The sequence below is a fragment of the Mus caroli genome, chromosome 2 (genome assembly GCF_900094665.2).
Source record: "Mus caroli chromosome 2, CAROLI_EIJ_v1.1, whole genome shotgun sequence".
NCBI classification, from domain to species: domain Eukaryota; kingdom Metazoa; phylum Chordata; class Mammalia; order Rodentia; family Muridae; genus Mus; species Mus caroli.
The window spans coordinates 64,748,758-64,765,582 of NC_034571.1; the positions used below are offsets into that span (position 1 = coordinate 64,748,758).

Genomic DNA, 16,825 nt, shown 5'->3' on the forward strand with positions numbered 1-16,825 from the left:
AAAAGGAAGTGGGGCTTAAGAAGATGGTTCATTTGGCGAAGTTCCTGCTTGAAAGACATGAGGACCCAAGTTCGAATCCCCAGAATGGTGTAAAAATGTATATACAGCAAACATCCAGTGCTGGACCAGTGGTACGATAGGAATGGTTGGAGCCTGTCTAGCCAGTCAGCTCCAGGTTCACCGAGAGACCTGTTTCCAAAAATCAGATGAAAAGCAACTGAAGAAGGCACCTAAGGTTGACCTCTGACCTCCATATTCACATCCTTGTGCACACATGAACACACACATGCATATGTACACACACACACACACACACACACACACACACACATAGAAAATCATGATCCTTATGGCTCTCATGTAGTCCAGGCTGACCCAGAAGTGAATATCATTCTGAAAATGACCTTGAACTTCTAATCCTCTTGTTCACCTCCCAAGTGCTGGGATGACAGGCAAGCACAGCCTTGTCCAGTGTTGTTTTTCTATTATTTGTTTTCTCCCTGGGTACATAAGCAAACACCAGTTTTCACGGTTTTCTGTTTCTCTGGTCCTCCCATCTTTCCAATTAAATTTACTATAGATGCTTGAGGATAAATATCATAATTGTTCATGCGTTAGTTTATTTCATCTAATTCTGGTGCGGCATAATAAGTATTTGCTGAGTAAATAGAATGAGACGATGCCCTGTTATCTAGTAGACAGAGCCTTTGCATCTGTGTGTCAATATCATAACAATTCCCTTTCAGACTTGTGTGTTGCCTCCATGAGAACGAGATGTGGAGGGGTGTTCACGTTCTCAAGGTCTTCTTGTCCTTCCCCTAAAGATCCTCCCTGTGCAGCTGGAGATGGCACCGTGCTGTTTAGCATTCCTCCCAGGCACGCTCAGCTTCTCTCCTGTTGATCCCGTGGTGTGCAGTACCACCCACTCCAGTCTTATTGAGAAGACTAACTCATCATCTTCCCGGGTGTCTCACCCATCACCATAGCTTATTTGGGTCGCCACAGGAGCAGACTCATGTGTTACAATCTTCCTCATCTGGTTCTTTCTCTTTGATATTCATGCATCTTCTCTTACCTGCTCTGTGATCTAAAGCCAGACCCTCTCCAACACAGCAGATGATCTTGTCACTTGTTAGAAGCCTTCCTTTGCCGGGAGATGCTAACATCCTGTGACAGATAGATATCCTACCTTTAACTGCTTCCCATTCCACTAGGGGCATGCTTTCTAAGGCTACCCAAAAGACTCTGTCTGCAGGCTTCTTCTGACGGCCTCCCCTGAAAGTCTGTCCCAAGGAGGAAGGGTAGAGGTACACTCTGCTTGTTTCCCATTTCACGCGCCGTGAAGTTTTCCATGCTGTCACAGACTGCATTTGGCTTTGCTCCTGAGTCTGTGTGTTGAAGCCTTGGTAACAGTTACCTGGCAAGGAAAGCATCCCTGTTTTATCATTTCCTTTCTTCCTCTTAAAAAACAAACAAACAAAAACCATATTTGTATGTGGTATGTATATGCATGTGTGTGTGTGTGTGTGTGTGTGTGTGTGGGTTTATGTGCATATAAAGTGCTGGCTGAGGCCAGAAGAGGATGTCAGATCCCTTGGAGCTGGAGTTATAGGCAGTGGTGAGCCATCGTATGTGCATGCTGAAATCAGATCTTGGGTTCTCTGTAAGAACAGTAATTGTTGAGCCCTTGGGTGGATCCTGGACTTACCAACACCATTCTCATTCCTTCTGAGGATCCAGGTCTATCTGTCTCCATCAGCCCTCAAGGCACACATGGCTACTTTATTTTAGGGGCTTTTATGGTCCACACTTAAGTCAGAAGGGAAGAAATCACCAGGGTTGCCAATCAGATAGCCCTCTTGAGTTCCTTCTTTTCTGGGCAAGCAGTGACACAAATGTGTTTTCCTTTGACAGTAGTTACACGGACCCATGAATAAACATGGGATCCAGGGAAGATTGCTCATGGGAAGACAACAGCAGTCTTTTGTGAGCTCCTGTGCCTGATTTTGTATTGTTGCTAGGAAAAATTATAGGCTATACAAACCACCCTGGACCTATAAAAGTCAAATGATTGATTTCTCCCCATGGCAAGGTGGAGGTGGTATTTATAGTCTTGCGGCCATCAGTCTGGAGATATTCTAGGCGCCGTTGGCCTTTCTAGCTGCAAGCTCCAGTTCTAGGAGCCCCCAAGGAATCCACCAATGGACTGACGGGGGAACAGGAATGTTACGGAATATCCTTCAGGACTAGAAGGTGAGGGAAAGCCATTTTGAAGTGAAAACTGAAAGCTAAAAGCTCCCTGTGTATCTGACAACTGGGCATTGCTGTGAAGAATTAGGCTTAAATGTTCTGTCAAAGGTGCTCAGAGGCTGCTAACCTTCCTACAGCTTGCCAAGGCTTTGGGTTGCTGCTGCCATGCTACTGAGGGACAAACCACAGCTGTTGATGGCATGGAATGGGCAGAAGGTCATTCTGTGCTTAGCCTGAGTCTCCTGGGTCAGCTCGAGACTGAAAGATGTTGCAGCTTCCTCCTCTGATGCAGGGCAGCTACTCGGTATAGACAGGCAATGGTGGTTGGAGCCGTTTTCATCAGATCCCATTTCACTAGGGATTTCCGTGTGTGGAGTCGTTGTTTTCTATGGATGATAGGTCATTGAGTCCTAAAGAGAAAGCCATTCCGCTGGGGTGGCTCTAACCAATCCACTGCAGAGGGGCTCAAACAGATCCCCACTTTTACCGTTTTGCATGGACTTTCTGCTCCCCACTTTGCATAATCTTGCGCAATTCACCAGAACTACAGTGCCAGTCACTTTCAGTTCTGAGACCTTTCTGTTCTCTCAGAAAACATTAGAAACCAGTGGCCGCACGCTTCTCTGTTGCTTGCAGCTTTGTTTCTCTCTTTGTAAGCTTCTAAAGGCATCCCCCAGGCCCTCCACTCCACCGAGTTAGAGCAACTGCTATAAAAGGGTTAGTAGAGGTGATACATCACAGTTCTATAGGCTCCTAAGATAAACTCCCTTCTCTTAAAAATGCTTTCCTAAGTAGTCTACTTTTCCAGTGTTTCAAATATTTCACAGTAAATTGAGAGTAAAAAAGAATTGAGTTTTTAATATTTACTTACAACAGTCTAAAGTAGATTTCTGATGTTTTAACTGATTCAATTCATTGAAGTTTTCTACTTTCTGATACATATTTCAAAGGAAAGAGCTGCACAGGGCTAATGATCAAGTTTATTACCAAGCCTTCTTCCCTCCTCTCTCCTATATTATATTCCTAGGGAAAGAGAGTGTCTAATGTTACACTTTAGAATTATTTGTTGTTTTTGTGAAACAGGTGTCTTATTAAAGATTTTGAAAAGCGGCCTTCAGTCACCCATCTCTTGGACCACCCATTCATTAAAGGAACTCAAGGCAAGGTTTTGTGTCTGCAAAAACAGCTGGCCAAGGTGCTCCAGGACCAGAAGCAGAGAAGCCCTGTTGCTAAAACCAGGTACGGTTCTCCGTGTCATTCTGACTTCTTTCTCTGTCTGGGTGTTTGTAAGGATGATATGATTGTGCTTGGGTTTGCCCCACATTTTAATCGGTAGCAACCACATCCTTGCATTTTCCAGCGTTTCATTTGTGTGACTTTAATTAAGCACGTCCCATGGATGAATAGGCAGGATTCAGAAACAAACTGCCTATTCGGATTCCTGTGACGGGTTTCTCTCAAATGGCTGAAATCTCACTGTCCTCGTGTTCGGCTGTGAGTAACTAACTGCAAGCTACCTTTCATCCTAGCACTCAGGAAGCAAACGAAGGCAGAGAGGCAGGTGGATCTTTGTGAGTTCTAGGCTAGCCTGGTCTACAGGACAGCCAGGACTAAACAGAGAAACCCTGTCTCAAAAACCCAAAATAAAATAAAATAAAATAAAATGTAACTGCAAAACAATTATGTCTGAGATTATGTGAAAAGTCTTTAATTGGCTATTGCAGAGTGGGGAGCTATCATGGACTCTACGAACAGGCCATGGAAAGAGTGTATGTTAAATGCTCAAGACTGTTTCGATGGGCTCTGAGCCCATTCTCTACTGAATCCGCAGACTTATCTTAGTTTTATTTTCTCATGCATTTTGCTTATGCTAGCTAAAGCAGCCAGGACTTCTTCTACATGGCTCTAACCTTCTCCCCCACTTTTTAAAGGGCATATAGGTTTTTTTTAAGATGCTTATTTTTAGGGTGTGGGAGCAAGTCTTTAAAACTCTATTCTGTGTGAATCTCTATGAAACAGATCTTTGATTTCTGTCCAGAGGGTGGCAGAATTTCTCTTTAAGGAAGAAAGAATGTAATTGCAGACAAAGCTCCCCTACTCTGCAATTACTTGGTTTTTAAATTCTGGCCAGGATTGCAGATAAGCACCAGTCCAGTATTATTAAAAGAACATTCAGAATACCGGAGGTGAGGAAGATAACACCGAGTAAGTCAGGTCCGGAGATAGCCCTGTATTGTGCAGAAACCCGTTTACAAACCAGAAAGCCAAAGCTAGGCTTACCAGAGATGGAATGTCAAGGTGACTGTGTTGTGCTGATTTTTTTCTGTTGTCACAGGTTTCTGCAGCAAACATTTTCCTATCGGTTCTTACTGCCATGGCTATTTCTGTGTCTGTGTCTAGCTGACAAGGCAGAGAGACCCATTCTTGTGACTTGGGGCCTTTTGAAGCAGTAGGAACTTGTACTTGAGGCCAGGAGAACCAAAAACCCACTTTCCTTTACTTTCTGTACATCAGCCTGCCCCACACATTCACACACACTACCAAAATGAGGACGAGATACAAACACCCAGACATCCAGGCCCTTAAGCATTTAAGTCAGACCCAGCTTCTCCTGTCTCTGTTAGATCAGAGAGCTGTTCTCCAGTGGCTTCTTAGTTCTCAGACTTACCAACCACCATACTTCTGCCCATTTTTGCCTGTGCAGTTCTCCAGACTTATTTTAAACACCGATTTCCCCCTTAGAAAACCATAAAGCCGCCGTGCACGCTCAGGCCCTTGCTCTAATTACTCTTTGCCAACTCTTTTTGATGTTAGACGCCTGGTAGGTGGCAAAGGCTTCTCACAGGGCCTTTGTAATCTCCAGTTTCATTCTGTACTTCATGTTCCTTTGAACAGTCATTAAAAAAAATACAACCTCACAAATACGTATCAAAATGTTGAACAGCCCCTTCCTTAGGAGGTCAGAAATAAATTCCAAAGGGAACACGGTGTAATCGACACTTCCTCTTAACAGCTAGCAAGGTGTTGGCTATATAGATGCTTTCTGAACCCACCAGGAAAAGCTCTCAGCTGTCATTTGCAGCTGACTAGCCAATCTATCTAAAGCTGTGAGTTTCCAGTGAAGGTGGAGAAAACAGAGACTAACAGAGGTGAGAGCAGGGACAGATGGGAAAATAGCCCCCTCATTTCTTTCCAACGATGCTCACATACCAGGCAGGGCAAACCAACGATTAAAACCATGGGCTCTGCCCAATTTGGGCTGTAGCTCAGCCACGTGCTGAAGAAGTTATTTAACTGTTTATTCTTCTGAACTCTCTTCTATAAGATGGGAGTTGTTTTGATTACAGATTGAATCTACACATAAAAGATTAGGATGGCTCTGCCTGCCTATAGTGTTAGCCATCAATAAATGTTAGTCATAGAAAAATATCTGTGCATAGGCTGTTAGAGTCCTTCACTTCTTTTTAACACTACGGTGGTCTTAGTTAGGATTTCTTCTGCTCTGATGAAACACTCTAACCCAAACCTTCTTTGGGAGGAAAGGGGTTCTCTCACTAGCACCTCGTTAGCACTGTTCATTACCAAAGACAATAATGGCAGGAATGCAAAGAAGGCGGGAACCTGGAGGCAGGAGCTGATGAGAGGCCATGGAGGGGTGCTGCGTACTGGCTTACTCTTCATGGCTTGCTCAGTCTCCTTCCTCATAGCACCTCAAACCGTCAGTTCAGGGGTGGCACCACTCCTAATAGTCTGGGCCCTCCCATCTCAATCACTAACTAAGAAAATGCCCTCCAGGGTTGCCTACTGTCCAATTCTATGGAGGCATTTTCTCAATTGAGGTTCCCTCCTCTCAGATGACTCTAGTTTGTACCCAGTTGACATAAAGCTAGACAGCACAACTCCCCCCCCCCTTTTTTTGCCCTTTATCTGTGAAAATCCATCTCCTTAATTATCAGAGAAGATCATGAAATAAACAGTACGGAGGCACCAAATGTTAAAAGTATTGATTTCTATCTTTTCCTCAAAGTCAAATTTATTCATTTATTCTCTGTAGAAACATTTACTTACGTGTGAAGGTGTCAAGCCCTCAACTGAGCAGAGCAACCGCAAAGGCAAACCAGATCTGGTTCTTGACAAGATGCTAATAGTCTTTGTGCCATACAAACAAGAATCAGATAAAACAGCGGTTCTCAACCTGTGGGTCTCGACCCCTTCACCAACTCGCTATTTCCAAAAATATTTCCATTATGATTCATCACAACAGCAAAGTGATGAAGTAGCGATGAAAATAATGTTATGGTTGGGGGTCACAACAACATGAGGAGCTGTATTAAAGGGTCACAGCATTAGAGGTTGAGAAGCACTGAGACAAGAGAAGGAGAGGCTATGGTTGGTCTGGCCCTGCCCCGGGAAAGGGCACCTGGCTTTGGGATGCCTGGGGATCTCCAGGAAGTGGCTGAGCTAGGATTTAAACCTGCCTAGCCTGTGGCTTCACATTTCCCTGCCTGCCATAAAACCACCACTGTTAGAGTCCTGAGAGGCTTCATCTAGCAACAGATGGAAACAGATGCAGAAACTCACAGCCAAACATCAGGCAGAGCTCAGGGAGTCTTGTGCAAGAGTAGGGGATAGACTTGGACAAACTAGAGGGGTCAAGGACACCCTATTACCCTGGCCCAAGAGAGCTTACAGAAACCAAACCACCAACCAAAGAGCAACCAAAGAGCATGCAGGAGTTGGATCTAGGCTCCCTATACATTTATAGCAGATGTACAGCTTGGTCTTCATGTGAGTCCCCTAACAATCGGAGTAGAGGCTGTCTCTGACTCTGTTGCTTGCCACTGGATCCCTTTCCCCTAGATGGACTGCCTGGTTGGGTTTCAGTAGGAGAGGATGCGCTTAGTCCTACTGAGACTGGATGTCCCAGGGTGGAACAGTACCTAGGTGAGCTTTCCTTCTCTGAGGAGAAGGGGAGAGAGTTATAGAGGGAGGGATTTGTAAAGGTGGGACTGGGAGGAGAGGGGGACAGGGGCCTACAATTGGGATATAAAGTGAATAGATAAATAATAAATACATTTTTACAAAGATAGGAAAGGCTTAAAAAGATGAAGGGTAAGGATTATATGTAGACGAGACATTAAAGATAGAAGTGAGAGTTATAGTGGAGTTATAGAAGAGAAATGTATCAAGGATCTAAAAGATGATTGGTTGGTCTTAGAACAAACCTCAATGCTAGAAAGACACATACAGGTGAGATTAGAATATTCCAAAAATCTGAAGGAAAAGGAGGTAATGTGAGAAAACTCATGCTGAATGGCCTTTAGCTTTCCAAAAACTACTAAGGTATCAGGGTGGGTAGTGGTGTTCGGTCCAGGGAGATGCTAAGCCTTTGGAAGTGTCACTGTGAGGAATGTGACAAAGTCATTCAAATACAGCTATGACTTTTCAGAAGTACAGAAGACCCAGGGACAGGGTGACTCATTGATACTCCAATGCCGTGAAGTGGTTAGCAGAGACGCAGAGAACCTCCAGGACAGCACAGCACCAAAGGCTCCCAGCAAGAGGGCTGTCTCCACCATTCCCTTGGCCACCTGAAAACTCTAGTTACTCTTGACCACAAAGTGTAGGACAGAGAAAGCAGATTTGGAGGTCTGACAGTGGCCTAGTAACTCGGAGGCTGAGTCTAGTGAGGGGCTGGTTGTTGGCATGAAGAAGAAACACAGGTTCAGTGGAGTATGGAGAACAAAGGGGGCGGGGATGGGGGTGGAGGGGCAACTGAGGTCCTGGGAGCGTCGGAGAGGACCTTAGAAACAAGACAGAGCTGTGCACATGGAAAACTTCAGTGAGATAGAAATTCACATTTTCTTTTAACGTACTGACAAGTTGTGGATCCCTCAAGTAAGAAAGAGTAAGAAGAGGTAACAGTAAGAACGGAAAGGAAAAGGATCCAGGTGCTGAAGAGGAGGAGGAGGGGGAGGGGGAGGAGGATGCAGAGAAGGTGGTAGGGGTGTGTGAATGAGCATAGAGGAGAATGATGAGGAAGAGCAGAGGTGGGAAAGGCAGAACAGAGCAGAAGGAACCACCCTCCCTGCCACTGGGATCAAGTGCTGTTAAGTTTAGCCTCTGGCTGACACAGCCATGTTCGCTGGCAGCAGCCTCCCTCTCTCTTAGTTGAGTCTGTAATTCTTACTGCTATGGGGATATGACAGGCACCCTACTGAGATGCTGCCTGGAACCTATAATCCTCTCTTCCCAAGCCCAGAGACACTAAGCAGTCAGGGATTAAAGATAACACATTCCATATGGTGAACACTCATTAACTAAAGGACCAAACGTGTGCCCCTTCCCCTACTTCTCAGATATTCACCCGACTATGAGCGGGTACTTTGGGCTACTCATCGGTTACATGATACGGGGCCTTCTCTGAAACCTATAAGAAGAGAACTTTGCATTGTGGGCCTGAATTCTTCTCAGAGCCCCCATCATGCATGTGGTGTTACCAACTTTAGTAAATCTCTTATTCCAAAGGACAGTCTGTCGCAGTATTCCTCCCCAACCCCCTCCCCCCCAGACAGGGTTTCTCTGTATAGCCCTGGCTGTGCTGTAACTCACTCACTCTGTAGACCAGGCTGACAGTATCCCTCTTGAATAGCAACAATCCCCCAAATCCTTAACAGGGATCCAAATCTTGATGTAGTGCTACATCAAGATTCCATAGGAAATCTTCTTTATAGCAAGCAGATAGGACCAGCATTCAAATGCCTAGGAACAAGGCTAAGTATCAGGGGGGCGTGGTTACCGTTGGTTACAGTGCAGCAGAAAGCCCACCATGTCTGGAGGGGGGCTTGAGATGTGAGGTCCGTCTTAGCTCTCGTGGGTATAACTCTTCTGAATGTGACAGCTATATGGAAAACCAGAGCCTGAGGCAACCTTTTTTCACTTATATACCCGGATCTATACCCACTTACCCTTAGGATTCTACCTGCGCAGTTCTTTGGAGATCCATAGGCAGAAGGAACACTACTGTTGAGATTCAGTCAGTATCATTCCGTGATGTTGATGAGTGTGTGTGTGTAATATATATATATATATTACCTCAATAATTTCCCAATTATTAAGTTTTGCCATGGCATATGTCTGATTTAGTCATGACAGTTAAGAATCTAAGATGTATACTCCCTTAAAGGAGGTAAGAATTTCTCAGCATTTGTAGATAACAGTTTAAGGCTACAGTGTCTCTTGTCAGAGAAACTTCCAAACAATTTAACTTCTTGACCACACCAGCTCCTATTTCCCTGACCTTCAAAATGTTTTCTTTCCCAAACCCATCTTGCAAATCCATGAATTTATTGCTATCACCCGGTATGTGGCCTACCCGTTAAAGATTAGTGTGGTAGACTTGAAACCGTGCGTTTTATCCCCCCAAAAGAGTCATTAGGAGAGAGGATCACGGTCTGGAATGTGATGGAGGCAGGGAAGGCCCTGGGTGGCTGCCCTATGACCGTGAACTCAGCTGCGAGCCTCAGGAAAGTGACAAGTTCTAGTGTGTTCTGCCCCTGCAGGTGGCTAGGGCCTGCTGAGATGACAAATGTTAGATCATCAAAAGCCAAAGGTCTACTCTAAGTATTATTTGCTAGGAGAAGTTAGTAACAGCTATTTTCTTCTCCCTGTTATGTTATGCTTAATGGCTTTCAGAGTCTGCCCTTGTGCTTTGCCCAAGGCTAATTAAAACAGCGACTTCAGTCGCTCTGACTCCTTTTCAACCTGCAGTGGTGACCTTTAAAAACAGATTTCTCACTGCTCACCTGCCAGGATTCCCCCAGGCAGCCTAGCTCTCCCCTAGCTCTTCTACTTGCAAACACAAGTGGGCACGTACACACTCAGTGTCCTACATGCTCACGGGCTCCTGGCACTCCAGTAAATGAAGACTTTCCGAATGATCACTAAAGTGCTAAGGATGTTGCCCACATTGGAAGTTAAACGTCTTCCTATCTCCCCAACCGAGAAGGAATACATCTGTACCTTGATATAATTAGTATCACTCCCCCCATGCCCCACACCCACACCTCCACACCCCATGCCCCATACCCTACACAGCCATCCCCACACCTACACACCCATACCCCACACCCCACATCCCACACCCTCACACTTCACACCCCACATACCCTCCCCCATTCCCCCTATACCCCGATGCCCCCACACTCGCACACTGTGCCTCACTGTGTGAACAAGCCCATATTTAATTTCCTGCTTTTGTCCCTGATTCTTGTTGCTGTCTGGAGAAGTATCAAATACTGCTTAATACAATTGATAATACAATGCCAGTTTTTTTTAGGCCGAACCTGCATTGGTCAAAATTGGGCAATTACTATCACTATTTCTGTTCGGTTTTCTATTTTTTAAGTTTGTATTTGATTGAGAGCTTTAACCTTACGTTATAGCTGAGGGAGCCATGGGCTCTGAACTCAACTGGTATCCACTCTATAGTTGACTCACAACAGAGGCAATAGAATAGAGTCCCATGGGTAACCTGCAGGGGTTTGTCTCCTACTGGTTCTGTTATTGTATGGTTACGGTCAGATGGAATGGTCCGTTTTCTTTGACCCTGAATCAGAATCAGAACATACACTGAAACAGAAGTGATCTGGATGGAGGGTTTGACAGCACAGGTGGGTGATGTAACTCTAGCCTCACTTTTGAGCAATGCTTTCCTTACTGTTTGGAGCCACTGATTAGGGTCATAAGGGAGTGGGCTCTGTCTACAGCTATAGAGGCCTTGGACCACTGCATCTGATCCTGGGTCCTCTTCCTCTCCTCCCTTCTTTCTTATTCCTGAATCTGTGCTCTCTCCATCCCTAACAAATATCCTCACCTCCTTCAAGCATGGCATCTGATAGACGTGTTTGATTTTCTTTCACCCTTCCTTTAGCACCTTGGGAGGGAAGGAAGGATTATATTCTGGGAATGGAGGAACAGGGGCAGAACTAATCTTCATGATGGGTCCTTCAGAGGACAACTGTCTAAAGACAGAGTAGCTCTCAGTGGTCAATGGCTTGTGAATTCTTATCGGGTAAGAGAGTCACATTCTTGGGTCACGATTTAATAGCGCTTCCTTCTATCACTAACACGAGGATAGGACCATATCCAAGCCCGCTGAGTGGGGCTCCTGAACCTGTATGCACCCCTCTATACCGAGTCTCTGCTTGAAGACAGGAAGCTAATGGGTTATGGATGGACTTTGGAGGGAAATCACACACAGGACTAACCTGTCACTGAGATGGGGCTATTAAAGAGCATCATCCCCAAATTGCTTCACTGTAACACGGGCATAGAGAGTAAACTCTAGTCTCACGGGCATAGAGAGTAAACTCTAGTCTCACGGGCATAGAGAGTAAACTCTAGTCTGAACCGCTTGGATGTTCTCAAAGTCCTCTTCCCACCTATGACCTGGTTAACAACAGTCTAGAAAATGTCTGCCATTGGCTCCACGCAGGCCCACATTTCAACCTTACCATCAACTTCTTCACAGGTTCCTGAAACCTAAAGTCACCTGACCCTGCATCTTCTACGGCATCCAATCCAAACTCAGGCCACACAACTTTCTTTCCCTCTTAGCTTCAAACTTCAAACTCTATCTGCCTCATAAACACAAGCAGGGAATACAGAAAAGGCAGTATAGACTTTGATGGGAAGACATTCTGTACTTTACCCCAGAGCACTCCTCTTAGAGGACACTTTAGTTACAGCCATCACTCTATGCACACAGCACCTCAGAGCACCCTGTGCATGAACTCATGTGTTCATTCGGAACATACAGTATTTCTGGATGTTTATATGTACACAATGTATGTTAAAATAGAAGTAGTAGACAGCATGCTTTGATAAGACCAAAACAAATCTATAGTACTATATACCTTTATTTAATAAGATGTCTTTTACTGTTACCTAGTCACTTATATGCATCTATTTATCTAAGCTTTGTAATACCAACCCTGCAAGCGTCACAGCTGGCAGGAGGTGATCTACACTAGATGAAGAATGAAACCCTAGTTAGCAGCACTTAGCAAACACTCGGGCAGATTTCCTGAGTCTGGCTTATTTCTCGTGGTTTATTTCTCTGACACCTTTAAACACAGTAAAACTTTGGAAAGAGGTTTCCAAGTGGCCCTCATCACAACAAAATGCTAGGCGTAGCTACATGGAAACTCCCCTGCAAGGTAGCAAAGCACCCGAGACCTGTACAACAAGGATCAGTTTGACTGACTGACCAACAGTGCTCAGGGTAAAGGCCTAAGGGAGGGAATTTGTAGTAAGCATAAGGATAGGCTCTATTGATGGAGGATGCAAAGTCCATGGCACGCTTTCATAAGGATGGGTTCTAGTTACCAAGAAACTAAGCTCAGGATAAGAGCCTGGATAATGCTCAGGATATTTGGGGCATTCAGGAAGGCTGGCTCCTTAGAACAGCAAAACGATGACAGGTTGTTAAAACATCTGCTCCAGCCTTCTGAGTGGCCAGGCATTGTCTTTCTCTGGGGAACATAGGCCCATGTTTTTAACAAGTGTGGTTCCTCCAATGCGTTCTCTAAGCTGTGCCTCCTACACAACCCAAGTATCTTTCTGTTTGTTTGGTGTTCTGTTTTTCAAGTTTCTCTGTAGAGCCCCGGTTATCCTGAATCTCACTCTGCAGAGCAGGCTGGCCTCAAACTTACGGAGATCCACCTGCCTCTTCCTTGAAAGTGCTAGGATTGAAGGTGTGGACCACAACTGCCCAGCCAAATCCGAGTATTTTAAAGTTGAATATCTGTAATTGTTATAGTTAGACAAAGAATTGGCTGGCAAAAAAATGTTAGCAGTTGCTATTCTTAAATTACGACACTAGGTGGCGCGTGTGAGTTTTAGAAAATCTGAGTTTGTAGTTACCTGTGAGAACAAGCTACTTGACTCAGAAAACAGAAAAATAAAATTGAACCAAGTTTAATTTTGTTGATTTTAACTAAAAGTAGAGAAAGATAACACTTTTATAAGTTTATCTAATGTCTAATGATTCTGTAAAAGGGATAAGCGTTAGGATTAGGGGTTTTTAACTCTCCAAACCCCACAGGAGGAAAATGAAGCAGGCATCCTTTGCATAGGAACAGTAATTGTAGAGGGCAGATACAGCTGCTGGTGTGTGTGTGTGTGGTTTGTTCATATAGGTGAGTGTTCATATGTAAGTGAGCATATGTGTGAATGTGTATGCATGTGTATGTGCACATGTGTGCAAGTGTGTGTGTGTGTGTGGCTGAACTAGTGAACTGGTCTTTATATGAGTGAGAATATCTTATATCAACACCAGCTTCTAGATTCCCAACCACAGTCTCCAGCAAGTACCAACTCTAAGGATTGGATTGCCCATTAGCAGGAGAGGAAGTCACACTGTGCTAATAATAGTAATTACTCTATCTTTTCCAATTCATTGTGTTTAAATCCTTGTGGGAAGATTTTGATGAGATTCAAGCTCGTTGGCATGATTCTTGGAGTTTAGGTGTATGAGACAGACAGACAGATAGTTTAGGTGTATGAGACAGACAATCTGCTTGTGGACTTGGGAAATGCCAACTTGGATCCTGATAGTGCCAAACTGTGCCCATGCACACGGAGAATCAACTTCATGCTGGCACCTCTGTTTCCGAGGTTGCAGCTGAGTGCTCTTATCTCGAACTGTCTGCAAAAGCATCCTCTAGAGTGAAGGACATCCCTCCTGGAATGCTTGCAATCCCAGCAATCAGGAGATAGAAGCGGGAGGACCACAGTGTGACATCATCTTCCCTTAATATAGTGAGTTCTGAGCGGTCAGCCTGGGATACAGGAAACCTTATAAAAACATGGACCCCATATTCTGGCTATGATTCATTCCAGAAATGCAGGAATAGTTCAACATATAAAAATCTGTCAATGTAATCTACTATGTAAACAAACTGGAAAAAAAAACACCTCACAATCATGTCATTAGATGCTGAATAAGCCTTTGACAAAATCCAACAGCCCTTTATGATTAAAGTCCTAGAGAGATCAGAGGTATAAGGCACATACTTAAACATAATGGAGGCAATATACAGCAAGCTGATAGCCAACATCAAATTAAATGGAGAGAAACTTAAAGAAAAAAATCAGGGACAAGACAAGGCTGTCCATTCTTTCCCTGTCTCTCCAATATAGCACTTGAAGTTCCAGCCAGAGCAATAAAACAACAAAAGGGGATACAAATTGGAAAGGAAGAAGTCAAAGTATTGCTATGTGCAGATAATATGATAGTATACATAAGCAATCCTAAAAAAATTCTAGCAGGGAATTTCTAGAGCTTATAAACAGCTTATGAAGCAAAGTGGCTACATACAAAATTAACCCCCCAAATTAGTAGCCCTCATACATACAAATGATAAATAGACTGAGAAAGAAATCAGGGAAACAACACCCTTCCCAATAGCCACAAATAATAAAATATCTTGGAGTAACTCTAACCAAGCAAGCGAAATATCTGTATGACAAGAACTTCAAGTCTTTGAAGACAGTAATTGAAGAAGATATCAGAAGATGGAAAGATCTCCCATGCTCATGAACCAGTAGGATTAACATAGTAAAATGGCCAGTTTACCAAAAGCAATCTACAGATTCAATGTAATTCCCATTGAAATTCCAGCACAATTCTTTACAGCCCTAGAAAGAACAATCCTCAGATTCATATGGAAAAACAAAATACTCAGGCTAGCTAAAACAATCCTGTATAAAAAAAGATCTTCCGGAGGTAATCACCACCTGTATTGCTTGTACTCCAGAGAAATAGTAATAAAAACCTCACGGTAATGACATAAAAACAGACAGATTGATCAACGGAATCGAACAAAAGACTTAGTAGTAAATCCACACACTTATGGACACTTTATTTTTAACAAAGAGGCCAAAATTATACAACAGAAAAGAGAAAGCATCTTCAGCAAATGGTACTGGTCTAATTGGTTGTCTGCATGCAGAAGAATGCAAATAGATCCTTATCTATCACCCTGCACAAAACTCAAGTCCAAATGGATCAAAGGCCTCAACATAAAACCAGAATCACTAAATCTGATAGGAGAGAAAGTCGGGAATAGCCTTGAAGACTTCCTGAACTGAACATCAATCATGCAGGCACTAAGATCAACAACTAATAAATGATCTCACGAAACTGAAAACCTTCTGCAAGGCAAAGGATATCATCAAAGGGAGAAAATGGCAGCCTACAGAATGGGAAAAGACTTTTACCAACTTCACAGCTGACAGAGGGTTCATATCCAAAATATATAAAGAACTCAAGAAACTAGAGATAAACAAACCAAATAACCTGATTAAAAAAAATAGAGTACAGATATAAACAGAGAATTCTCAACAGAGGAATCTCTAATGGCTGAGAATCATTTAAAGAAATGTTCAACATCCTTAGCTATCAGGGAAATATAAAGCAAAATGACTCTGAGATTCCATCTTATACTGACCAGAATTGCTAAGATAAAAATCTCAAGCAACATATTATTCTGTTGAGAATGTGGAGCAAGGGGAACCTGACTCCATTGCTGGTGGGAGTGAAAGCTTACACATAAAGCCACTTTGGAAATCAATTTGGTGGTTTCTCAGAACATTGGGAATCAAGATGTAGCTATACCACTCTTGAGAATATACCCAAAAGACGTTCCACCATAGCACAAGGCCGTTTGCTCAAGCATACTCATAACAGCTTTATTCATAATAGCTAGAAACTGGAAACAACCTAGATGTCCCTTGACTGAAGAAAGAATAAAAAATATGTGCTACATTTGCACACAGAGTATTACTCAGGTATTGAAAACAACTACATCATAAAATTTGCAGACAAATTGATGGAGCTCAGAAGGATCATCCTGAGTGAGGTAACCCAGACCCAGAGAGACAAATATGATACGTACTCACTTATAAGTGGATATTAGCTATAAAGTAAAGGATAGCCATGCTACAATCCACAGACCCAAAGAAGCTAAGTAGCAAGAAAGGCTCAAGGGGAGGGATGCATGAATCTCACTGAGAAAGAGAAATGCAGTAGATGGGGTGGAGGTTGGCTGGGAGGATGGAAAGAGGAAGAATGGGGTGTGGGACAGAGGGAGAAAGTACTACAAGAGACAACTGAAATGGGGGTGAGTGGACATTTCTTGGATGAGCTAGAAGCCAAGGACAGTGGAAACTCCCAGGAATCTAAGAGAGTGAACCTAGCTAAGACTCTTAGCAATAGGGGATATGGAGTCTGAACTGGTCATCTCTTGTAGCCAGATAAGACTACCAATGGAGGGATTGGGATACCAACCCAGACATAAAATCTTTGATCTACAATTTGTTATGCCTGCAAGATGTGCAGGGGTAAAGATGGAGCATGAATTGAAAGAGTGGCCAACCAAAGACTCGTCCAGTTTGAGATCCATGCCATGAGAGGGAGTCCACCCCTTAGACTATTCATGAGATTCTGCTAAACTTACAGACAGGAGCCTAGCATAACTGTCATCAGAGAGGCTTTGCCTAGCTACTGATG

At 43.7% G+C, this 16,825-nt stretch overlaps 1 protein-coding gene across 2 annotated transcripts in view; it reads left to right on the plus strand.

Annotated features, from left to right (window-relative positions):
- Positions 1-16,825, plus strand: part of Myo3b (myosin IIIB) — a 336,970-nt gene that overhangs the window by 122,952 nt on the left and 197,193 nt on the right. For both annotated transcript variants that reach the window (XM_021150395.1, XM_029484774.1), the window contains exon 8: positions 3,334-3,489. In XM_021150395.1, coding sequence (XP_021006054.1) covers positions 3,334-3,489 — 156 coding nt within the window. The remainder of the gene's footprint in view (positions 1-3,333; positions 3,490-16,825) is intronic.